General features: G+C 53.2%; 2 protein-coding genes across 9 annotated transcripts in view; one reads left to right on the top strand and one right to left on the bottom strand.

The window, feature by feature from the left end:
* Positions 1-8,091, top strand: part of STOM (stomatin) — a 34,708-nt gene extending 26,617 nt beyond the window's left edge. For both annotated transcript variants that reach the window (XM_002720468.5, XM_017350067.3), the window contains exon 7: positions 6,127-8,091. In XM_002720468.5, coding sequence (XP_002720514.1) covers positions 6,127-6,321 — 195 coding nt within the window. In that variant the 3' untranslated portion in view covers positions 6,322-8,091. The remainder of the gene's footprint in view (positions 1-6,126) is intronic.
* A 7,095-nt stretch (positions 8,092-15,186) lies between these two features.
* Positions 15,187-25,803, bottom strand: part of GSN (gelsolin) — a 58,228-nt gene continuing 47,611 nt past the window's right edge. For all 7 annotated transcript variants that reach the window (XM_008273374.4, XM_070056233.1, XM_070056248.1 and 4 more), the window contains 8 exons: positions 23,288-23,421; positions 21,227-21,317; positions 19,242-19,412; positions 18,499-18,673; positions 17,490-17,614; positions 17,217-17,294; positions 16,106-16,166; positions 15,187-15,597 (listed from right to left, as the gene is read on the bottom strand). In XM_008273374.4, the coding sequence (XP_008271596.2) occupies positions 15,428-15,597; positions 16,106-16,166; positions 17,217-17,294; positions 17,490-17,614; positions 18,499-18,673; positions 19,242-19,412; positions 21,227-21,317; positions 23,288-23,421 (1,005 nt within the window). In that variant the 3' untranslated portion in view covers positions 15,187-15,427. The remainder of the gene's footprint in view (positions 15,598-16,105; positions 16,167-17,216; positions 17,295-17,489; positions 17,615-18,498; positions 18,674-19,241; positions 19,413-21,226; positions 21,318-23,287; positions 23,422-25,803) is intronic.

Below are 25,803 nucleotides of genomic sequence, written 5' to 3'. Positions count from 1 at the left end.
CACATCAGTTTTCTCCATCCATTCCTTATTTATTTTGTCTTCTCTTTCCTTGTCTCTCCTTGGGCAGGATCTTTGTCTTGTAACTGCCTTTTCCTCCCCCTCCACTTTCTTCTTTTTCTTCTTCTCTTTCTTGGACATCTTCACTCCCCTCCCTCCTTGCTCTTCATCATACTCCCTGCTTATGGCTTAACCCTGCAAGCATGGCACAAGAAATATTTGTTAAGCTAACCTAGGAAAGAGAGTCTTTGAAGATGATGATGTATACAAATGCAAGGATATCTTACCAAACCCAAGAGCAGCAAGTAGACTCAAACCCCGTTAGAAATGGAGCCAGGAGCCAGAGAGCAGTCGAGACTGAAAGGAACTGCTCATTCCCTTTCCTGGGCTTCTTCCCACTTTGGTAGCTGGTGGGGAGAATGGCTGACTGCCAGGTTCTCACATCTTCCCAGGTGAGCGCTAGAGGAGACAGACCAGCCCTAACTCCACGTTCGCAGAAGACTAATTCTCTTTGGTTAAAGGGCAGAGTCAGATACGAATACCATCCCACTCTCCTGTGCCTGTGACTGGATGGAGGCAGAGGAGCAGTTCTCATAGGAGGGGTTGCTGTGAACTCCACGTATCTCCCAAGACACCAGGAGCAAAGTTATAATAGTGGTAGCTGGTGATAATTGGCCAACCACAGAACCCTATCCTTGTCTTAGGAAATCCTTAAGCCACAATCGGCCACTGTAACTTCTTAGCCAACATCAAATAGAATATTAGCTCATTTGACATGCTGACACCAGAATTTTCTGTTGGCCAGAAGTTTCAGAATTTCCCAGTGTGATAATTGCCTGTGATGATAACCCAGTAATACTACAGAAGCCTCAAGTGCCTTCCTTTAAAACCATCGTTTTTAGAAAGCCAAATTACATTTATGGTAATGTCTTAACTATGCCCTGCAATAATCTCATTACTTTGAAAATTAGGGAGTGGTTTTCTCTAGAATTTCCACTAGCCAAAAGGCTTGTTTCTATATTGTATTGAATAATATAATTTACTGTATAAAGACTACATAAAATATCAGAGTTCAAAGAATCCTCAGAGATTACCGACCAAAGGTGACAAATTCCCAGCCCAGATACTGCCACTCCACCCTCCTATTCCCAGGCCAGTAATTAACCACAGCCCTGTTTTTCACTGGGTTGAGACTTGGCCTCAGAACTCTTACCCAGGTAACAACCTCCGCTGCTTAGAGTTGACCCTCAAAATGAAACTTGTTTGCCATCCCCCTATTCAACTGAAAAACTTTAGTCTAGTGAAGTGATTTTCTTTTTTAAAAAATATTTAATTATTTGAAAGGCAGAATGACAGATAGAGACACAGAGAGAAAGAGATCTGATATCTACCTGTTCACTCCCCAGTTGGCGGCGATGGCCAGTGCTGGGCCAGACTGAAGCCAGGAGCCCGGAACTCCACCTGGGTTCCCTACATGGTGGCAGGGAAGTAGTTGGGCTGTCATCCACTGCTTTCCAGGCCCATTCACAGGAGGTTGGATTAGAAGCAGAGCAGCCTGGACTCAAACTGGCACTCCTACAAGGGATGCCCACCTTGGAAGTGGTGGCTTAACCCGCCGTGCCATAGCGCCACCCCTTCGATGATGTTCTCAAGGTCACACAGTGGATTCATGGCAGTGGAAACTGGAGCTTCCCTGTGCTCCCCACTGCCGCCTCTGCCACTTCTCAGAGCGCCTGTGCAGCAATGCCATCAGTCTGGAAAGAGTTCCCGTCTTAACTGTCCAGCAATAGGGGACGATCAGGAAGCTGGCTACAGCTCGCGTGACTACCACGCCCTCGCTTGGACAGGGTTGTAGGGTTAGCATGAAAGCAGCCTCATGACCCTGGGCGGGGCAGCTGCCTCCCAGGCTGGCATGTTCACGGACTCATAGTGAGCCTAGCCCTTGTGTTCACAGACTCACAGTGAGCCTAGCCCTTCCGTAATGCGCGGTGACCCTGCAACAACTGTCACCTTATCTCACGGAGAACAATGGGGTCACAGTTTCTTCAGCAAATAAATTGCCAAAGAAAAGAGAGATGTGGGGAGGTAGGACAGCCTAGAGACTGCAGAGAAAAATTCATTGGGTTAATTAGGCACCAGGGAAATACAAATTCAAATTGTAAGCAGGTGCCACACTAAATACCCACTAGAATGGCTTGAAAAAAGAAAAGAAATCCGTTTGAGTATGAGAGAAACCGGAACTTAGATTCTGACGGTGGGAATGTAAATGGGTGAACTCACTTTGCAAATCAGCCTGGCAGTATCTGCCCAAACCAAACATTTTTACGCGTGGCCCATGGCTCCACAGCTAGCGCGTACCTAACAGAGATGTGCTTGTGTGTTTACCAAAAGGCAATGAAATGTTCATAGCTGCACTTTGTCATTTCCCCAAACTGGAATTTACCCGTAGGCCCGTCGCTAGTTAATGGATGAAGGAATGGGTAGAACAGAGAGGACGGACATGTATGTGCCCACAAACACAGTTTGAGGGGAAGAAGGCAGGAGCCAGGACAGATCCTCCCACGTGCTCTACTGTGTGCCCGCCAAACACCCTTTTAAAAGTTCTAGAGCCAACTCGTCACAGCTTGAAAGACAGTTCCTCTGTTCCTGCTCTCAGCAAAGGGCCAGGCAGCCACGTGCTTTCAGCCTCCTCTCTCTGGGCCTACTGGTCTATGAACCGAGAGGGCGGAGTGCAAAAATACAGATCACCTGTCTCTGCCCTTGCGTCTGGCTGGTCTCCAGGGGGGACGGGCAGCCACACCCTCACACACATCAAAATGCCAGACATTGAACGGATGGTCTGAGATGCAAAGTGTTGGTTGACCAAGGGCTACCGTACCTTTGGCAAAAGCCCTGCACACCTACAGGCAGCCTGCTTGGATGAGATGCTATCGCCAGAGTGTAGCCGGCCTGGGATTTAGACAGAGGCCCTGGGATTGTGTTCACATCTTTGGCAGTTTGCTCAGAGCAGCTTTCCTATGAACAAAATGCGTGCCCAACCCAGTGGGTCTGGCATCCCAGCCAAGCGAGTGTGTGTTGACTGGTGTTAGGAAATGAGATATCTTTGCAGCTGATCCCTGGCCAGACCAAAAAAAAAAAAAAAAGTGCCTAATTGGACATCTGAGAAGACATGGAAAGAAGGCAGAGGCAGGGTTTGTTTATGCATCCTCTGCTGGGCTGGCCTTGGTAACGACAGTGACGTGGTTCTCTCCGAGCGTCCCTGGCACTTGCCGCTCACAGACCTGGCTAGCACATGGCAGTTTGCCTTGATAAGGCTTTGATCCTATAAACTCCGCCCCTTCAGTAAGTACCATATCCTGTGTCGCCTGGCTACTGGCACTATTCATGCAAGCAAGCCCTCGCAGCTTGGGACTCAGCCTCGTCCCCTCTGCTCGTGCCTAGGATCTGTTGCTTCTCCCTCCTGAACGGCTCCCCAGTCCACGTCGTCCCCATGTCCACCACCAGTGGGCTCCTCCAAAGCCGCTGTCCACCTTGGCTCATCTGTCCTCGGCCGTGGCAGTGTTTCCCGAGACCAAATCGGATGAGGGAGGCTCCGTGTCTCCTAGACGACTTCCGTGGCTTCCCATGACCTACAGAACAAAGGCCGTGTACCTTGACCTCCACTGCCCTTCAGACCCTGGTCCCCCTCCCGGTATTCAGCCACTTACAATGTTCTGGAATACGCCAGGTTTTGAAAAACCACAGTACCATTTCCTGTGTCCTATCTGAGATGTTCTTCCCAGGGCAGGCATTGAACGTGCCGGTTAAGATGTCAGTTAACATGTGCATATCCCATTCAGGATCTCTGGGTTGAAGTCCCAGCACCGCTTCCGGCTTGCAGGTAATGCAGGCCCTGGTAGGCAGCAGGTGATGGCTCAAGTGCTTGGGTTTCTGCCACCTGTGTTGAGTTCCTGGCTCCCAGCTTCAGCATGGTCCGGCCTTGGCTGCTGTAGGCATTTAGTGAATGAACCAGCTGATGGGAGCTCTTGCTGTCTCCATCTGTGTCTCTCTGCCTCTCACTTGGGGAAATACATCAAAAATGAAAATGTTCCTCTTCATCTCTGTCCAAATAGCAAACTTCTCAGCCTTTAATATTCAACTCCTACAACCTCACTGCCTCACTCTGCGAAAATGGCTTCCTTCTCTCTGCTCGTACCATGCCTCGCCCTGTCTGTGAGCGTTCATCACACTAAAAGGAAATGGCCTATTTCCGGGGCTGTCTCCCCGCTTGGGCAGGAGCTGAGGGAGTCTGGGATTCCACTCTCCATCCCTAGCTCCCACACAGGGCTTAGTGCCAAGAAAGCCCCTAAGGTTTGCTGGAAAAGTGAATAAAATTTCACTGGGCGCAAGACCAATGCTTCCAGTTCTGACATTCAGAGGAGTATTGTTTTTTTAAATATGTAATTGGCTAAGCCTCCACCAGCAGTGCCGGCATCCCATATGGGCACCGATTCTAGTCCTGGCTGCTTCTCTTTCCAATCCAGCTCTCTGCTATGGCCTGGGAAAGCAGTAGAGGATGGCCCAAGTCCTTGGGCCCCTGTACCCAGTGGATGACCAGAAAGAAGCTACTGGCTCCTGACTTTGGATCGGCCCAGCTTTGGCCATTGTGGCCATTTGGGGAGTTAACCAGTGGATGGAAGACCTCTCTCTCTGTCTCTCCCTCTTTCTATCACTCTAACTCTCAAAGGCAGAGTTACAGAGAGAAAGACAGAGAGCTCTTCACTCTCCAGACGGCCGCAACAGCCAGTGCTGAGCCAGGCCAAAGCCAGGAACCAGGAGCTTCATCTGGGTCTCCCACATGGGTGTCAGGGGCCCAAATACTTGGGCATCTTCCGCTGCTTTTCCCAGCTGGATCAGAACTGGAGCAGCCGGAACATACACCAGCACCCAATGGAATGCCAGCATTGAAGGCTGCTTTACCCACTTCACCATAATGCCACCCCGATGTTGATAGAGTTTCATGCATTATTTTATCCTCCTACTGTAACACATTTAGTAAATTAAGTCAAAATTAACTTTGAAAGATTTCTTATGTCGACAGAAAGTTCTGTAAATATTTCAGAATTTCTCCTAAACAGGAATTTAACTACAAATGCTTCTTTTAATGGAATGAATGAGAAATCAGATCATGTGTGTGGGGGTGGCTACTCTTGCTAGAATGAGACAGGATTCAGCATCAGTCTTATTCCTATTTTTCATTTTTGTAAATACAATGACTAAGAAATCTTGTTTACATTAAAATGTAAATGAAATGGAAATTTTGTTTCAAGTAATGTCTGGACCTCTTAGCAGTCCCTTCTGTCTTATGTACTAAAAAATCCAGGAATCTTTAATCAAAAAATATTTTAATGACCCCTCAGCTTTCAGTTCAATAAGGTCCTCTTTCCTTTCTTTGAAATCAAAGAATTGCAGCCGGCGCCGCGGCTCACTAGGCTAATCCTCCGCCTAGCGGCGCCGGCACACCGGGTTCTAGTCCCGGTCGGGGCACCGGATTCTGTCCCGGTTGCCCCTCTTCCAGGCCAGCTCTCTGCTGTGGCCCAGGAAGGCAGTGGAGGATGGCCCAAGTGCTTGGGCCCTGCACCCCATGGGAGACCAGGAGAAGCACCTGACTCCTGGCTTCGGATCAGTGCAATGCGCTGGCCGCAGCGCACCGGCCGTGGCGGCCATTGGAGGGTGAACCAACGGCAAAAGGAAGACCTTTCTCTCTGTCTCTCTCTCTCTCACTGTCCACTCTGCCTGTCAATAAAAAAAAAAAAAAAAAAAAAAAATCAAAGAATTGGAAACCCACCTGACTTTGAAAGGGGTTTTTATCCAGTAAGTAAAGTTACTCATTTGTTCAGCTCCTACACAGCTTCTATTGTGCCTTGGCTTGGTGCCTGGAAAACTGAAGAAAGGCAATAGTCAAAGTGACTGTCTTGACGCAGGCACACACTCAGACCACTCAGTTTAAGAAGAACACAGAGCAACCGTGTAGAAACTGATTTCCTCAAAACTGTGCTGGAAAGTTGCGTGTCCCCCGGGGTGTGGAGCTGGCCATAGGCTACCATGTGGACTTCCTGCAGTCTGACCTCTCCTCTCACTTCTCTGTAGGTCATTGCAGCTGAGGGAGAAATGAATGCGTCCAGGGCCCTGAAAGAGGCCTCCATGGTCATCACCGAGTCCCCCGCAGCCCTGCAGCTCCGCTACCTTCAGACGCTCACCACCATCGCTGCTGAGAAAAACTCCACGATTGTCTTCCCACTGCCCATAGACATGCTGCAAGGCATGATGGGAGTGAAGCACTGAGTCCTGCAGGCTACCGCCCTCGGGCCTGAGTCAGCCTCTCACTCCTGGGGGGGGGGCGGGGGGCGGGGCTCGAATCTTCTCCCTGCCTTTCCTTTCCCAAATGTTGAATGCAGGGTTTGTAGAATGTGTAGATGCAAGAATTGTTAGCTTGTAATATTAAGAGAGAGAGAGAGAGAGAGAGAGAGAGAGAGAGAGAGAGAAAGATTTTGGTAATTTACATAAGATGATCTCCTTTTTGAACTGCTTAAGTCCGTAGTTTAAGTAGGTGAAATTGCTCTTTTTCTGACTTCTGCTGAGTCATTCTGAAGCCTCTCTGGCAGCAGCCAGCCCAGAAGGGAGGAAGCAGGCAGAACGGGCGGCCGGCTGGCTGGCTGGCTGATGCTTTGCAGAAAGCGAGGCCCTTGGGCTGCAGCCGCCTCCTCCGGGCCACGTGTGCCTTAGCTCCGGGACCCTCAACACGGACATTTCCCTAATGTCCATTTACTTTCTCAACCCAAACCGTGTTCCGGGGTAAGTCTCACTTGAGGTACGGGCGTTTCCTCCCTGTTCTGTCAGCACGAGAGGAAACAGTGAAGCTCAATGAAGAAGACCCTGACCCTTCCAGGACTTCTAAATTCGCTGCGACACTGCTCCTTTTTGTAGATGACATGTGACCTTTGTAACGTGCTCTGAGCGTTCTTTATGAGTAGACAGCTTCCTCTGTGGCCTTTCAGACCAGCTCGGTACTGGTTACCGCAGGGCTTGTGTTCCCACTTGTGCCTATTTTCATATATCAGGTTTTAAAGTCTCATTTTTAATACAACTTTCTCTAAATTCTATAAACAATTATTACTATATGCTCATTTGAATAGTTTAAGGACTAAAACAGTTTTTAAAAAATAATCTTCAGAAAGCCATCGTGTTTTAGCGTCTTCATGCCATTAGCCATTGTGCACGGCAAAGTGTCTTGGTTTCCGGCCCATTCACTAAGCCGTATGAGGAATTCCCAGTATGTTGGATGTATTGCAATGTTCGGTGAGCTTGGGCAGACACGCTCACACTTGGGATTTCCACGTAGATGTGGAACTTCCGGTTTGCCTGGTCATTCCTTTTCCTGAGAGAGGAAGTGCTCTGCCCTTGTGTTCTGTAGTTCCTTAGGCCGTCCTGCGAGGAAGCACCTTCCATTCTACAGATGCCGACGCGTCTGAGGATTTGGCATTCTTCGTCCTGTCCGGACATCTGGCGGGTGACATTTCTAACACTTCTTCTTTGAGGCTCTGAGTTCATCTAGAGAAGTCTAAGAATAACAGCTTCCTGTCCCCATGCCGCCTTCCTGTCTGTTCTTGGCTGAATCCTCTGTCAATCCCAGCTTGAGGGCCCTCCCCCCGCCGCCTTCCCTGTATCTCGGTTCCAAGCTTATTTAAGAAAGCCAGGTTCCTAGATGAGCTTACTAGACATTATGGAGCATTCCGCCTCGGAACTCCAGTGGCATTTGTCTGTTTCTCAGCGTGGCTCAGCTTTGACCCCTGCGAACCAGGAACCCCGTCTCCTGGCTGCAAGTCTCTTTTCAGACTTGCAGTGACAAAGCTCTTGCTTCCTTGAGGTTCCGTATCTGCAGACACCCAGCGATCTGAGCTTTTCTGCCTTGTGAACTCCGAGGTTGGAATTAACCCACTGGGGAGGGAGGAAGCGAGAGAGGAGCTGTAGGATGACAGCGGCAGTGTAGGAGTTTTCTTCAAGTGGCCTCCCTTTCCGACAAGGCACATAATAAACTGTGCGCATGCTCACGTGTTTTCTTTGCGTGGTGGTCTCTTTTTCTGCCTGCACCTGTTCTATGTGGACTTCCTGTTTCAGAAGTGGTGCATCGGATCCCCCAGTCTTGGGCTATCTGTGTACTCTGAGAGGAACAAGTGAGGCTGCAACAGTCCGTCTACTGCATCCCACGTCCAGCCTCCCTCTGGGCACCCGCCCTGCACTTTCCCTGGCAGGACAGGAACCACTTCTTGCTGCCACCCAGCTAATCACACAGAAAAAAAATCTGTACATAGGAAAGAGAAAACTGATACAAAAGCAATGAGTTTTACCTGCCACATTCTACCTTTGGAAAACCGCCTGGAATTCACGACAGCCATTTGTGGAGCATCGGTCACTTGGCCCTGTGCTCCAGTACTTGCACATAATTCTATCATTTTAGCCTCAAAACAGCTTAACTGAGATGGAGACTTCATCATCCCCATTTCATAGCTGAGGTCACTGAGGCTCAACAGTTAAGGTCTAGCCAACGTCACACGGTGGGTAAGGAGCAGACCTGGTATTCAAACTCGGATTTACTGGCTCTGACGTCAAAGGTTCTTCAGTGTGTCCTTGTCGACACATCTTGCCTACGTGGCCCCATCTGCACACCATGAACCCCGATCATTTTATGTGTATATCAGAAGTGTTCAGGACTAACAAAGTGCATATGATTTTGCATTCAGAACTCCAGCAGCCCTTAAACAAAATCTAGCTCAAGTTCAGTACGGTTGAGGGAAGTCAGTTGGGAGTTTGTCACCGCAGCATGTCACAACACAGTGGCCTGCGGGGAGAATCCAGGGTTCCATGACCTTGAGCTTACATGGCCCTTTAAACCATTTTGTGTGTTGTGATCCTCACAGTCTGAGTCTTCCCACCGTCACTCAGCTGGTGAATAGTGAGCCCAACCCCTTCCCACTTCCCACTGGTTTTCAAACTTCCTTTTTAGGCGCCATCTCCTTTTTCCAAAAGGAAACTATGCCCTGACAAAAGACTTAAAGTATGTTTCACAACTCACTACCATAAAGCAGGGGGCTGGCTTTGTGGCACAGCAGGGCAAGTGGTTGCCTGCCATGCCAGCATCCAATATGGCACCGGTTCAAGTCCCAGCTGCTCCCTTTCCAATCTAGCTCTTTGCTGATGCACCTGGGAAAACAGAAGAAGATGGCCCAAGTGCTTGGGGTCCTGCACCTACATGGGAGACCTGGATGGAGTTTTGGGCTCCTGGCTTCAGCCTGGTGCAGACATTTGGAGCCAACTGGAAGGTGAATCAGTGGATGGAAGATACGTGTGTGTGTGTGTGTGTGTGTGTGTGTGTGTGTTTCAAATAAATAAATATTTAAAATATAAAATACCAGAGCTAGTGCTGTGGCATAGTGGGTAAAGCCACTGCCTGCAGTGCTGGGATCCCATATGGGCGCCAGTTCCAGTCCCAGCTGCTCCACTTCCCATCCAGCTCTCTACTATGGCCTGGGAAGTGGAAGATGGCCCAAGTCCTTGGTCCCCTGTGTCCTGCATGGGAGACCCAGAAGAAGGTCCTAGCTCCTAGCTTCGGATCGGCCCAGATCTGGCCATTGTAGCCATTTGGGGAGTGAACCAGCAGATGGAAGACCTCTTTCTCTCTCTGCCTCTGCTTCTCTGTAACTGCCTTTCAAATAAATCTTTTTAAAAAATACCATAAAGCAACAATGAGGTTATTTTGAAAAAATAAAACTACTATCATCAGTTACAAATAATGAGTTACAACCAACATGGGCTCTACATCCAGAAAATTCTTCCATTTTGCTTCTAAGTATGTTTGTGGTTTTTTTTGTTTTTTTGTTTTTTTTTTTTTGGACAGGCAGAGTTAGACAGTGAGAGAGAGACAGAGAGAAAGGTTCACCCCCTAAATGGCTGCTATGGCCAGCGCACTGCGCCGATACAAAGGCAGGAGCCAGGTGCTTCCTCCTGGTCTCCCATGCGGGTGCAGTGCCCAAGCACTTGGGCCATCCTCCACTGCCTTCCCAGGCCACAGCAGAGAGCTGGACTGGAAGAGGAGCAGCCGGGACAGAATCCGGCACCCCAACCTGGACTAGAACCTGGGGTGCCGGCGCCGCAGGCAGAGGATTAGCCAAGTGAGCCGTGGCACCGGCCCTAAATGTGATTTTTTAAAAAAACAGATTTATTTATTTATTTGAGAGGTAGAGTTAAAGAGAGGGAGAGACAGAGGGAGAGGTCTTCCATCCACTGGTTCACTCCCCAAATGGCCATAATGGCCACAGCTATGCCAATCCAAAGCCAGGAGCCAGGAGCTTATTCCTGGTCTCCCACACAGGTGCAGGGGCCCAAGCACTTGGGCCATCTTCCACTGCTTTCCCAGGCCGTAGCAGAGAGCTGGATTGGAAGTGGAACAGCTAGGATTCGAACTGGCACCTGTATGGGATGCTGGCACTGCAGGTGGAGGCTTTACATACTACACCACAGCACCAGTCCCTCTAAGGGTGATTTTATTACCATTTTAAAAGTGGAACTTGAATCAGATATTTGTAATGTCACAGAACTACGCCATAGAATCGCACAGATCCCAGTTTGGACGTCACGGCTCTGCAGTGCTTCTCCTACTGTAGCAACCGATGTGTGACATGAACTTGGATGAGTCGTAGCCCGTCAGCCTCATTTTCCTCACCTGGAAACTAAGGCGATTGCCTTCCACCTTTTAGGTCTCAGACGATTTGAGACTCTGTTGGAAGCCCCCAGAGGTTCGTTTTTGAAAACTGCACATGGCTGTGTGCACACAAGTTTGCACACGTTGGGGCGGGGGGGACACTGACCCCACCACCCCTCCTATGCAAAGACTTAAAAACCCCTGGATGAGCATTTCTAAGTTCCAAGCTAATTACCTGAAGAGTTTGTAGCTCGCAGGAACTCAGGAGAAGGCAAAGGGAAACACGATTTGCTGAGTGTACGCACTGTGCGAGGCACCTAACATCTTTCATCCCCTTTCACGGTAACCAGGCCCTGGGAAAACTCCTGGATTCTCGGGTTGTTGGTGACAGTCTCTTCCCGTGATGCCGCCCACCGCAGGTCTCAGCTCAGCTCAGGCTGGGACTCGCCTCTAGAGGTCATACTACTAATAGGATGCAGCCCTGGTCAACCCTTCCTAGAGCCCGAAGAGTTTAATGGGAAAGGAAATCGCAACCACTATTAACACTGGAGGGCTTAGGAAGCTCCAGCAACTTAGGAATCATATACAGGCTGGGAATCCTCTCTGGAAGCTTCTGAGGTAAGTCTCCCTCAAAGAGTTGTCCACGCACCGACCACTTACCTCCTCCTGGGAACACGGGACTTGGATCAGCTTCCTCCCCCTTACAGCGCAAACCTCAGAGGAGGGATTCACCCCCAGGGGCTGGGGTGAACCTAGCTGGCCTACAGATAATTCCATCCTCCTGGACCATGGTTCCCTCAGGAATGGTCCTGTGACCCCATGTGGGCTCCTGACACCCGAGGAATGGCTTTCTGTGGGCTTGGGGGCAGTTTCTGAAATGGTCCTTCCTCTTTCTTTCTCTCTCTTTCTTTCTTTCTTTCTTTCTTTCTTTCTTTCTTTCTTTCTTTCTTTCTTTCTTTCTTTCTTTCTTTCTCTCTCTCTCTCTCTCTCTCTCTCTCTCTCTCTCTCTCTCTCTTTTTCTTTCTTTCTTTCTTTTTAAATTTATTTGACAGATAGAGTTAGACAGGAGAGAGATAGAGAGAAAGGTCTTCATTCTGTTGGTTCACCCCCCAGATGGCCGCTACAGCCGGCTCGCTGCGCCGATCCGAAGCCAGGAGCCAGGTGTTTCCTCCTGGTCTCCCATGCGGGTGCAGGGCCCAAGGACCTGGGCCATCCTCCACTGCACTCCCGGGCCACAGTAGAGAGCTGGACTGGAAGAGGAGCAACTGGGACAGAATCTGGCGCCCATATGGGATGCCGGCGCTGAGGGCTGAGGCTTAACCAAGTGAGCCACGGCACTGGTCCCTGAAATGGTCCTTTGGTCCTTGGTCATTGCCGTGCATGAATATGGGAGGCCGGACACCTATAGGTATTTCACTACAGACTGGGAAGGACAGAGCTAGAGAAATCAACAGGAAAGCCAGACCCCCTGGGTGCGGTCCGCCGAGAAGACCCCTGTCTGCACTGCAGCCCAGGCCATCCCCTCTGACCCACAGCTCTGCCATGGGCGAGGCTCTTTGCCTGTGCATTTTTCTTTCTTTCCTGTTTGAACGCTCACAGTGGGCCAGGGATTGTGCTAGGATTTACCTTCTTTAATCCTCATGAGAATTCTCAGTGGCAGACAGCGCACTTATTTCCATTTTGCCTCTAAGGAAACTGGAAAATGCTTAAGATCATGTGGTTAACATGATTTTTTTTTTATTTGACAGATAGAATTAGACAGTGAGAGAGACAGAGAGAAAGGTCTTCCTTCCATTGGTTCATCCCCAAAGTGGCCGCTACAGCCAGAGCTACGCTGATCCGAAGCCAGGAGCCAGGTGCTTCCTCCTGGTTTCCCATGCGGGTGCAGGGCCCAAGCACTTGGGCCATCCTCCACTGCCTTCCCGGGCCACAGCAGAGAGCTGGACTGGAAGAGGAGCAGCCAGGACTAGAACCCGGTGCCCATATGGGATGCCGGCGCTGAGGACGGAGGATTAACCAAGTGAGCCGCGGCACCGGCCCCATGCAGTTAACATGATTAAAAGGTGGAGCTAGGATTTGGACCCAGGTCTGGCTTGAAGCCCCAGCTATTAGCCCCTATATGTTACCACCTCCAGCTAGGTAATATATTAATATTATTATTTTTCAAAATGTATTTTCTCATTTGAAGGCAGAGTTATAGAGAAGGAGAGGCAGAGGCAGAAGTAGAGACAGAGAGAGAGAGAATCTTCCATCTGCTGGTTCACTCCCCAAATGGCTGCACCAGTCAAGGCTGGGCCAGGCCAAAGCCAGGAACTTTTTCCTGGTCTCCCACGTGGGTGGAGGGGCCCAAGGACTTGGGCCATCCTCTGTTGCTCTCCCAGGGCATCCTGGGCATTAGCAGGGATGTAGATTGGAAGTGGAGCAGCTGGGATTTGAACTGGAACCCATATGGGATTTCGACTGAGCTTAAACCCCTATGCCACAGCGCCAGGCCCGGAATATTATTAATACATTATTGTTATGGGTAAGGATGTCCCCAGCTGGATTTATTCCCAGTTCTTGCCTCTACGCAAGGGAAGAATTCAAAGCAGAGACATAGATGAAGAGCAAGAATGGGAGCAGAATGTATTCAAAGGGATGAAAGCGCTAGCACACACGCAGAGGTGAAGGCGGGCAGCCCTGTGAGGTGAGAATGGGCCCCGCCCCACTCAGCCACCCCGCCGGGTGGGCGTGCCACCCTACTGAGTACACAGGGGGCAGAATGTGGGCAGGGGTCAGTGCACGTGAGGATCTCTGGGGCAGATTCGTGGCATCTCCACATGGAATCACGGTGTCTTCCCGGTGGAGGAGGCCAAGGTGCACCATGGGAAAGTGGGTGTGCCGAATTGGCGTGGAAAGGGCGAGTGTTTTGCCATGCTGGGCTAAGGCACGGAGACGGCTGGACACTCTTCGGCTCCTTTATCCTTCAATGACTCCCTGCCGAGCCCCTGTGATCACCATTTTGAGGGTGGGGGATTTGAGGCCCAGATAAATTTTTTTTAAGTGTGTATCTCAAATGCCTTGGCCAAAGAAAATACAAAACCAATGCCCACTGCAACTGAATTGCCGGACGGAACACAGAGACCAAGCCCAGGCCAACCTTTTCCTAAAAGATGACCCTTTGGCACACCCATCCTGTTATTTCACACCAGCTTCTCCATGGCAGGGCATAATGCAACCTAAAACTGCACTTCCTGATTCTCTCTTTCGTCTATAAGAGAAGAACATGAAGTCAGGGATTCCGTTGCCCCAAGCAATTTCTCATCTAGCAGCAGCGAGCTCTCTCTGGAGGCCACAGCCACCTCCCCAGTAAAGAATTCACGGGCAAGTCCACCCGTGATTTCACCTCCACAGATTTCCAGGAAGCAACCTGGCTTTGTCTAGACAGGTCTCCACCTGTCCCTGGTGAAAGCCCTAGCAGCGTCAGGTGGTAAATTCTGCTTTTGTTCCAGGACTTGCCATTTGTCAAGTGTTTGCTTTGATCATGAAAGCAACCCTTTGGGGGTTGCAAGATCAAGTCCAAACCCCCTGGCAGGGCAAGGTCCTTGCCCACTTCCCTGCTTCTGGGTCCAGCGCTCCACCTTCCAGACTCCCTTGGCTGCCTGGCCTGGAGCCCATCATTGTCATGGGCGCTGCCTGCCCCTGTCCCTGCTGCCTGGAACAATGAGACTCCTCCCCCACAAGCCTCACCCAGAAAACCCCTCCTCCACTACCCTCGTCACTTCTGCGAAGAAGCAGTCGCTGAGGGTGGGCCCCTGAGGAGTCATGCTTTTAAAAAGTTCCCTGGGCAATTTCAGTGAACAGTCAGCTTTGGAAACACACACAGGATAAACACACACGGCACGCATGCGCACATGCACGTGTACACACACACACACACACACACACACACACACACAGAGCCTGCCCACCACAGGCTCTTTGTGCTGGTTTTGGTTCTAGATTCACACACATGGGAGTTCTCTCTGCAGAACTAGGACGAGACTGGGTGGGCGAGCAGGCATGGAACAAGGGCAGATTAGGTGGTGAGAAGAGACGAGAAGGACGGAGGGGAGCAACGGGACCCGGCCTCTAGTGAGCTCCTTGCACCACTTTGGTGGCTCTGTGGCAGTTCACAGAAATGTCCAAGAGGGACCCTCCAGCATCCTGAACAGAAGCAGAGGTTCAGTGCCCACGGACCCCAGGGGGGACACAGGAGTGGCCCTCCCCTACCCCAAAGACTGCGAACGTGGAGCATCCCAAGGCAGTCCCTGTGCCGGCGTCCGGGATTTCACACCCAGGGTGGAGGCGGCTGGGGTGCAGACTCACAGACACCTCCCTGGGCACCCCCCGGGCAGGACACAGGCTGCCTGTCACTCCCAGGTGGGTAGGGGCTAGCAAGCGAGTGAGGAAACAGTCAAACCACCCGAGGCTAACACACTTCAAAAAGCTTTTATTGTATTTAATATCCAAAGCACAGATACGTAAGACAATTTTGCAAGGACCCTGAATTTTTGCAGGGCTGATTTTGGCTATGGTAAAAAAAAAAGAGAGAGAGAGAAACACACACACACACCCCCAGAGGTGCCCTGCTCACCCTAAGGTCTCTTTGAGAGATGGACAGTTCCAGAAGGCACTGACGGGTGACATGGGTGGGCCCTGCCCTGCCCTTCCTCAGGCAGCCAGCTCAGCCAGGGCCCTGTCCAAGGGGTCCACAGACCAGTAGTTGTCGTCCCAGCCCAGGAACCAGCCCACGAAGGAGGGGGGCTCAAAGCCTTGCTTCACCACGGTGATGGGAGTCCGCCGGTCCCGGTTCGCAGGGTCCGTCTCAATGTAGCGCTTAGCTGTGGGCATGCGTGGGAAAGAGAAGCCCCGGGGATTCTCAGAGCCTCTCCCTCACCCCGCAGCTCAAAGAGAACTGCCTGGGTCCTACTGTCCCTGCTGCCCCAGCCCTGCCCTGGGCACCAGCGCCCCCTGGAGGCAGTGACGCCCCGTGGGTGCTCCGCCACCCTGCCCATGGACAGCACAGGCCAGGGACCACAGTTAGCGCCCTGCTTCACGACGCTCTCACCCCTCTTTGGAGGGGTTCCCAGCACCCCCACTCAACTCTAGGCAGCCACAGGGATCTGCTTTTCAACCCTGACCCTGACAAGCGCAGCCCTGGGGCAGCTGGGCACTGTGCACGGCTTCTTTCCCGGTCCTTCCTTCCCCTGGGATAACCTGGCTTCCTGAGGGAACCAGGCTGTCTCCCTGCCCTAGGCAGGCATACGAGGGGCTGACCATGGATGAGGAAGTCCTCGCCCAGTGATGCGGCCTCCCAGGCTGCACCGCGTGCTGCACCTTGGGCCTCACCTGAGGTCAAGGCTTCCGTCTTCTCATCCTCTTGAGAATCCTTTCCAACCCAGACAAAGACCTGGAGGTGTGGGAAATGAAACATCAGTGAGGGGCGCAGAGCAAATTCGCCACTGGAGGCAGAACGGGGAGCAGGTGGCGGCCCAGGCAGAGCTGACAGCAGAACCGCAGGGCCATCGGCGAGGCTGGAGGGGGGGAGGGACAGGGCCCGCACACCCGTCCCTGCCACCCTGCCACCCTGCGCTGGCCTGCTCTGTCCTTTTCCACTGCTGACATGGAAAACCTCCACGTTGATGGCTTCTCTTGAAAACCTGTTGGGTCCAGCAGCCCTGGGCAGTCCTGCTCACGTGGGTGAAGCCGAGCGGCGGCCGGCGGCTGCCCCTCTATGTGGGCAGTGCCAGTGTGCCTCAGGCCCCACCCTGCCTCAGGTCTCCCCATCCCAGCCTGCGTCACCCATGACCAGCACCAACCAGGCGCCATCAGGCACTGAGCTGGAAATCCCTAGCAGTTCATGAATTAACCCTTCCAAGGTGTTTATTTGTTCAACAAATGAGCGGTCAAAATGGATTCTCATTCATTCATCCAACAAACATAAACCCAGGGTCCACCTGTGCCAGTCCTTGTGTGTCTCGGCCAACATGGGTCCTAAGGCTTGGGATTAAAAACAACTCAGCCCCACGACCATGACTTTGGGTCTTAGTATACAAGTTCTGCGGCATCTAACAGAGCACCTGTCACTGAGAGACCAGTCCCCACCAGGCTCCGAGGCTCTCACTTGCTTACAAATGAGTTCCCTCCGGAACAGGAAGCCCCCCGTGGCAAGGGGTTGAGTCTATTTTGCTCATCACAGAATTCCCAGCACTCAGCACTCTGCCTGTGAGTAGCGGTGCCAAATACATGCTGGCCGAGTGAATGAGCAAACACGTGAACTAACGCATTAAGTGACCAGTGGGACAGCGCTGCTATGGGCGTCACCACTGCTATTTTACAGGGGAGGAAAGGGAGGCTCGAAAGGGCAGGGCCTGCAGCAGCTCGGGGACTGTCCCAGCAGCACCTGCTGCACCTGCCCCAGCGGGCTGGGGGTCTAGCCTCTCCCCTCGCCCTCGCTCACCTGGTCCCAGGTGTCCAGGAGCATGACGTCATCAGTAGCCAGGTCTTCCTGCATGAGCTCGCCGGGAACCTCTTCGATCTGGAAAAGAACAGAAGTGAGCAGAAGGGATTGGTGAGACATCCTCCCTTCCCGGGGTGGGCGTCCCGCGTGTGACCCCGAACCCCGGAGCGAGCGGCACGGCGCGATCGGCCAGCAGGGGGCTCCAGTGCCTCCTCCCGGCCCCATGCTGCCCACCCGCCTAATGCCTCCCGAGGTGTCCACGCAGGGGCTCACCACAAAGCGGCCGATCTTGTTGGAGCAGGCAAAGAGGCGAGGAGGGTGGGCATCCATCTTCTTGTCCTTCAGCCGTGGGGACGTGCGGTAGGCGGCCTTCCCGCCCAGGGCCTCCCAGAAGCCATCTGTAAGGGGAGGCCACAGCAGCTGCCTAGGGATGCCGGCTGCCCCACCCCTCGCACCAGCCCGGCCAGCTGCTCCCCGGCCGCACCTCCTTCTTAAAGCCCCAGGGCCAACAGAGAAGGGGCCCAGGGGAACTTGGAGGGCTGACTCGGCAGCAGACACACACCCAGGACAACTTCTGGCTTGAGGCTGACAACAAGCACCACAAGATGGGGGTGATTATCCCCACTCAACACTGAGGCAGCTGAGGCTCAGAGAGGTTCAGCAGCTCACCCAAGGCCACACAGCTAGTCAGTAGTAAAACCAGGATGTACATCTTGTCTGACTCCAGTCCCCATAATCTTCCCACTATACCTAATCTAGTTTGAACTGTCCATATGTGGCTACTTCAATTTAAATTCTTCCTAATTAAAAGTCCTGTTCCAAGGCTGGCACTGTGGTGCCACTGTGGTGCAGCCGGTTAAGCCTTTGTCTGCGGCACTGGCATCCCATATGAACACCAGTTCAAGTCCTGGCTGCTCCACTTCCAATCCAGCTCCCTGCTAATGCACCTGGGAAAGCAGCAGAAGAGGGCCCAAGTGTTTGGGCCCCTGCACCCATGTGAGTGAAGCTCCTGGTTTCAGCCCCGCCCAGCCCCGGCCATTGCAGCCATTTGGGGAGTGAACCAGTGGATGGATGATGATCTCTCTCTCTCCTTCTCTCTCTGTAATTCTACCTCTCAAGTAAATAAATAAATAATCTTTAATAATAATAATAATAATAAAGTCCTGCTCCTCATCTCCACTAATTCCTGCCAGGCACATCATCATTGCTCAACAGTGCTCAACAGGGAGGGAAACCAACAGCTGCAGGCCCCAGAGAGCGGCAGCCCCATCCCAGCTCCTACCTGGCTCGCTGCCTTCCGCCACCTGCACAGGTTGGGCCCGCAGCACCCTGAGCAGCTCCTGGGCCCCCGTCTTCTCTGCCTCACTGGCTCCTGCACCTACCCACAGGTAGGCGGCCGACGGGGTTTTCAGGACAAAGGCGTCGTTGGAGTTCAGTGCACCGGCCTTGGGGATGACCTGGGAGGGCAGCGCTGGATTAATCGGGAAGCAGACAGAACGCAGGAGAGCCTGTGGCAGACCCAACTCATGGGCGGGGCCTTAGAGAAACTCACCCCAACAGACCTGGGGGTGCAGACTTCGCCCATTGAGGGGATTTAACTGACCCCCTTGAATCACTAACACACTGTGGCCAGCCAAGAAGATCCTAGAATTCTGGGCTATATTATCAGAGGGTGAGTGCCCAAACAAAGGAGGTTATAGTCCCATTCTCCTCTAGGCTTCTCAGGCCATCCTGGACAACTACATCCAAGTCTGTGCCTTCCACCGTGCAAGGGACCATAGCCAACAGCAATGCGATCAGGAACAGTGCCCAGGCTGTCTAGAACAGTCTGCATGGAAGGTAGTGATCTGCCCATTGTGGAAGGTATCCAAGGGGCCCTGGGGGGAAGTCCAAGACAGACCAGCCCGCTGCCGGGGCTGCTTCACCCAGCACCCAAGCACACCCTGTCCTGTGCCTGGATCTGCCCATCAAGCGTGGAGGCCCAGCGAGCGCAACGCCTCCTGTGGGCTGGGACCTGAGTGTTACCTCAACAGCTCGCGTGGCGCCGGAGCTGCTGGCCCGGACCTGGAAGAGGCGCGTGCTGGCAGGGGCCGTCTGGCCGCCCTCGCGGGAGGTGCCCCCCTTGTAGATGATCATGGGCTTCCCGCCGAACAGGCTCATGAGGTGGGCGGGCTCCTTGCCCTGGACCACGCGGCTCTGGCAGGGAGACAAAAAGGTGAGGCGGGGAAGCTGGGGGTGGGGCGCCTGTGCTATGTGGCACTGGCCTGTCCCCACTAGGAGGCCAGCACACTCGTGTCTGCGTGTGGCATGGGGCCTGAGGCCGGTGTGCCCAGAGGGCGGGAGACACTGCCTTGGTTGCTCTGACACCCTCCCCCACCCCACCCCAGTCTTGCTGACTCCTAGAAACAGGAGAGTGCTGTTTGCAAACATCCCCTTAAGCGGAAGTGCCGGGACTGTCGGCGGACACTCTTCCGGAATGGTGATGCCAGCCTTGGGCGCAGAAGCCGGAGAACCTTTCAGATCTAGAGAGACCCCTCCTGCACGGCCAGGGCATTGTGGACACAAGCCGCGGGCAGGGGGCTGGGAAGTGGGAGGCAGGTGGCCCAGTTCTAGCTCAGCTGCTCCTGACCTGCGTGTGTGCCTTCTCTGCTGGGAGCTCAGGTCAACCCCACCCCAGCGGCGAGAACCCAAACGCGTGCCCCAACCACCCAGCTTCTTCCTCCGTAAAATGGGGCCAAGGACGCGATTCCTTTCGAAGGCCGTTGCTGGGGTGCAGTGAGCTAAGCCGGCCATCCTGTCACTCAGGACCCAACACTCAGACGGCTTCCTAGGTCGGGGCACTGAACCCAAACCCAGACCGAGCGCCCTGCCCACGCCCAAGGGGAGGACGGAGAAGGCGGAGTTCTTGACTGCGTCCCCCACATCCTGCCCCGTGGTGTGGCTCTGCTGCCCTCCAGGGCGCTGCACAGTAGCCAGGATGACCTTGTCATGGCAGCTTTGCCACGCGGCTGCTTCCTGTCCTTCTCAGGAACGAGGCCGACCGTGGCCCCTGTGCACATCCTTCCAGCTCACACCGTGGTACCGTCTCCCTCGCTTCAACTCCCAGTGCTCCCTCCCACCTCCGGGACTGCACGCCCTCATCCCTCGTTTCCTTCATGTTTGGCCCGGCTGCCTCCTACACGTCGTTAGGCCCCGGCTGACTGCTCAGAGGCGGCCTTCACTGAGCACGCGAGATCCTATCTGGATGGAGGTCCCTACCCTTCAGGCCCGTGGGAGGGACCCGGCCTCCTGTGCCGCGTGTGGCTCTGGACGCTCTCCAGATGTCACCTCAGTCCTCACAGCAGTCCTGGGAGAGGGGTACTACTGCCATCCCCATGTGGAGAACATGGGCGCATGCGCAGGCTCAGTGAGTTGCCCAAGGTTGTCTGGAGGGCAGTCAGGACTCAAATCCAGTGGGCTGACTCACAGCCAAGCTCTTAACTGCTCTGCCACGTGGCCCCTCTCACCGGGGAGAGAGCATTTCCACTGGCCGCACACTTCACAGCATGTGGTGGTATGTCCTCAAGTGTGCGTGTGTTTGCAGAGTGTCGATCTTTCCCTAGAACGTAGAGCCCATCAAGGCAGAGGCAGTGTCTGTGTGTCATGGTTGCAGATGCAGTGCACGCACAAGGAAGCCCTGCCTAAATAAAGATCTGTTGGATGGAGGGATGGAGGGATAAGTAGATAGGTAGATGTATGGATGATGAATGGACGGATGGATGGGTAGGTGGATGGGTAGATGGATGGGTACGAAGATGGATGGATGGATGGGGGTGGATCAGTAGGTGAATGGATGGGTAGGTAGATGGATGTGTGGGTGGATGGATGGGTAGGTGGACAGATGGGCCAGTGGATGCATGGGTAAGTGGATGGATGGATGGATGGATGGATGGATAGACAGACAATTAGGGATGAGTAACCTGAGGGAAAAGGCCCAGGTTGCAGGCCCGAGAAGCAGTGGGCTGGCTCACCTGGACAGGGGTCCCTCCCAGCTCCTCGTCCAGCTGGGCAGTCAGGATGGCAGATGCAGCCACCTCATCCTGGGTCGACTGGGCGCCCTGCCTGGAAGAGGAAGCAGGACTGAGCCCGAGGTTTGCACACAGCCCCGGGCCTGAGAAACCCACAAATCTCCACATTACAGTTAATGAAACTGAGACACAGAAGGAAAGAGACTCTCAAAGCAAGAGAGCCAAGCACCAAACCAACACTCCCCACTCAGCTCTGTACCTTCCCGTCTTACTCAGGTTCAACCACAACCTAAATGTGGCCCTCAGGGGACCACTGGGCCACCCACGCTGGACAGATCTGAGAAGTGGAAAATGGTGGCCAGGACACTTCTCTGGGTGGAAGGGCAGCTCAGAGAGCCAACCACAAGGTGCCACATGAGCCCATCTGTGGGCCGAGGCATGGCTTGATTCAGCCCCACGTGGATATGAGTGGAGAGGGCTGCACAGATGTTCATAGAAGTCACTGGCGGTTGCTCTGAGAGGGGAGGTTTAGGGGAAGCGGGGCTTTCTACTCCACCTCTTCCTTTACCGCCAAATTTCCCATAACCAACGTCTGTTATCTGAGGAAGCCACACAATCTGATACATCCGTATGCCAACATGGCTAGTGTTTTAGAAAAGCCTTCTCGGGAGTTTTGTTCGCTATGTACATGTCACACACATACACACACACACACACACACTTAAGCTGGTCTTCAAAGATTGAGGCTGTCGAGTTAGAGACAGTCTACAAGGCAACGGATGAGAACTCTTGGAAAGTGGCAAAGTCGTGAAAACAAAGGAAACACGGAGGCTCTGTTACAGATTCGAGGGGAAAAGGCAGACTTGCGAGTGCCTGCTGTGGGGGCCCCCGGCTGGACCCTAGACAGGAGGGGGCATTGGCAGTCCGGTCAGGTGAAGTGCAGAGGTTAGTGCACAGGCTCGCAGCAACACTAGTTTCCTGGTGTTCTGGGTACAAAAGGTGTGAACAGAGAGGGGCAGCCGAGCAGCGACCTAGGAGAATGGTCTGTACAATTTCTGCAACTTTTCAGCAAGCCTAAAGTTATTTCAAAATAAAAGTTAAAAAAAAAAAAAAAAAAACAAGAAATGCAGTCAGTAATTCACAAAATGTCTGAGATGATACAGTAAGAGGAATACAAACTAAAACACACGGAGACACCGTTGTTTAAACCATCGGGTTGACAAACACCCAAAGGTTTGACTGACAGTGCACCAGCTACAGAAAGAGGGAAGCAGGAATTCTCGAATGTTGCTGGTGGCAACACAAACTGCTAAAAAACGCCATCAGGGGAAACAGGGTTTCCTCTATGGCCAGAAAAATCCCCCTCTCTAGGCATTCAAAATGATCCCTGTTTAAGGTTACTATCACAGCAAGGCCATGAGGGCTGAAGCCGGGACTGGACCCACCATGGCAGCACAAGTGTTAACTAAGCCACAGCACAGCCACTCAAGAGAAACGCCGTGCATCTGTGAAAGGAAGCTCTTGGCAGGCTGAGCTCCAGGGAGAATTCGGCCCGGGACACCGCCCACAGTGTGCCGCCTGCTGGGTGAGGAAGGGCGAGAACGGGCGTGTAGTCACAGCGAACAATATTTGCATAAAGAATTACTGGAAAGATATCACCGGAAATTAGGAGAGCGGATGGGGTTTGGTGAATGCGGAACATGGGGACGTGATGGGAAGAAGATTTCTCAACCCTTTTATTCCTTTGAGTTTTGAACCATATGAATGCATTGTCTGGGGACTGAAGGAATTTCAACACGGAAAACCGTGCGGGAGGAGAGACCCCAGCACGTACGTTGGTTGCATGGCCTCATGGGAACAGCTCGGCTCGTCTCTCCTAACCAGGGACGCGTACCCTTTGGATAAGAATCACTTACAAGCTGTTTGGAGAAATGAGTGGCGACGCTCTGTGGATGAGAGCCTTGCCGAGCTCATGTGGCTGACACCCCTGCCCCCGCCCCCCCTCCCCTTGCGGCCACGCTCAGACCCAGCCGGCGTCCCCCCGTGCCGCCCCTGAACACCCACCAGTTGTAGATGATCTGGCCCTGGCGACCGCCGTGCCGGTAGTTGTACAGGATGATGTAGCTGTCGCCGCCGTAGAACTGCCCGTACGTGGCAGGGTCCACAGGTACTTTGTTGGAGCCTTCAATCCTCCAGATCTGTCAGGGCAAAGCTGCGCTCAGACCCCCGCCCTGCCCTGCCCTCAGCTGGGGAACCCCTGCCCAGCAGAGGACGGGACACGCTCTGCACCGGCCCAGGCTAACGTCACAACATCTGCCCAAATCACACAGCCACCGAACAGGCGGGGCTGGGACTGCATCCCAGGATTCCGGCTCCAGATCCTCACACCAAGCCCTGTCTCACCTGCTCTTCTCCCTGGAAGGGGACGTTCCAGCAACCCACAGTGAACGCAGCATGGTGAGGGGTAACAGCTGACCCAGACTCAAAATAAGGCTCCGCCCCCTTAAGGCGCATGACCTTGGCAACACAGGGAATGATCTTGGCAATGCGTGGAACCTCTCCAAGCCTCGGTTTCCGCATGGGGAAGGTGGGTATATAATAACCCCCACAGAGCAGGCACCGAGCCTAGAGGTTAAGACGCCCGCCTCCCATAGCAGAGTGGCTGGGTTTGATCCTGGGCTCCATCTCCCGATCCCAGCTTCCTCCTAATGCAGACCCGGAGAGGCAGGCCACAGTGACAGCTCAAGTAGCTGGGTCCCTGCCACCCAGGGGGAAGCTCGGGATCGAGTCCCACGTTCCTGGTCTTGGCTCCATTCTGGCCCTGGCTGTTGCATCTGAGGAGTTAACCAGCAGACAGGAACTCGCTCACTCTCTGTCTCTGTCGCTCTTACTCTTTCTGCCTCTGCCTCTCTGTGCCTCTCAAATAAACAAAATTTAGCAACTAACAGTACCGGGGCTGGCCCTGTGGCATAGCGGTTTAACTGCAGTCCCAGAATCCCATTTGGGCTCCAGTGCAAGTCCCGGCTGCTCCACTTCTGATCCAGCTCCCTGCTTATGCACCTGGGAAAGCAGTGGAAGATGACCCAAGTGCTTGGGTCCCCTGCACACACATGGGAGACCCGGAAGACGCTCTCAGCTCCTGGCTTCAGCCTGGCCCAGAACCAGCTGTTGAGGCCCCTCTCTCTGTCTCTCCCCCTCTCTCTGTGTCTCTGCCTTTCAAATAAAATAAATAAATCTTTAAAAAAAAAAACAAAACTAACAATACCTTCCTCAGAGCATTGTTGCAAAGCTCAAGTAAGTTTATTCATGAAAACCCAGCACTGTATCCCGCACAAGACAACAGCTCCGTAGCTACTCTACTGTTACTCCTATCACTACTGGATTCCCCGGATTTCAATGTGCCTCTGGGATCATTGCTGGGTGACCGCAGGATGACCCCTGCTGGCAGGTGTCTGCGCTCTGGTGGCGCCACGTCTTCCTAAGTGGTCACGAGGCCCTGCAGCGCCACCTGGTGGTGCCGTGGAGAGAGTCCTCCAGGTCCCAGGAAACAGAACTCTATGGTTCTCTACACCTGGAAACCCTTGAAGATGATGGAGTGAAATTACCCCCATCCCACAGGTGAGGAAATGAGAGCCAGAGATGTTAAGTAAATTTCCCCGGGCCACACAGCCGTTCTGCCAGAACTCGGTCCACACCACCCTGAATATTCTTTTTTTAAATTTTTATTTATTTATTTTTTTTGACAGGCAGAGTAGACAGTGAGAAAGAGAGACAGAGAGAAAGGTCTTCCTTTGCCATTGGTTCACCCTCCAATGGACGCCGCGGCCGGCGCACCGCACTGATCCGATGGCAGGAGCCAGGTACTTATCCTGGTCTCCCATGGGGTGCAGGGCCCAAGCACTTGGGCCATCCTCCACTGCACTCCCGGGCCACAGCAGAGAGCTGGCCTGGAAGAGGGGCAACTGGGACAGAATCCGGCACCCCGACCGGGACTAGAACCCGGTGTGCCAGCGCCGCAAGGTGGAGGATTAGCCTAGTGAGCCGCCGCGCCGGCCCACCCTGAATATTCTCACTGCATCCTCTCCACCCAAGAAGTCATGGATGAATGAGAAAAATATCAAAAAGACAAAACATTAACAAGAGGACACTTTTGTTACTGTCAGCATTAGGAATACAATCCACGTTTGCCTGAGGCCCACGCATGAACACCTCTGAACCCCACTCTACGTCTCCACCCTCCTGTGACTTTGGTCTCAAAACCGCGTCTTCCCAGACCACTGGAACAACTGCCTCGCAGCTCTCTCCCTGCAGTCTTCTGCAGCCAACCCGTTTTCCCTTGTTGAAACAAATTTTTTACTTCGTTATCTTATTTGAGACGGACAGAGACAGCAACCCCCCTCCACTAGCTCACTTCCCAAATATCCGGGAGCCAGGAACTCCATCAGGTCTCCTTCGTGGGTGGCAGGGACCCAGCGACTTGAGTCATCACCAGCTGCCTCCCAGGGTGCACACTAACAGGAAGCGGGAATTGGGAGCAGAGCTGGGGCTCGAACCAGGAGCTCCGATAGGGGATGTGGGTG

Source organism: Oryctolagus cuniculus, chromosome 1 (assembly GCF_964237555.1).
Source record: "Oryctolagus cuniculus chromosome 1, mOryCun1.1, whole genome shotgun sequence".
In the NCBI taxonomy this organism is placed as follows: domain Eukaryota; kingdom Metazoa; phylum Chordata; class Mammalia; order Lagomorpha; family Leporidae; genus Oryctolagus; species Oryctolagus cuniculus.
Note: the sequence above shows the minus strand (reverse complement) of the source record. Positions and strands in the feature narration are given on the sequence as shown.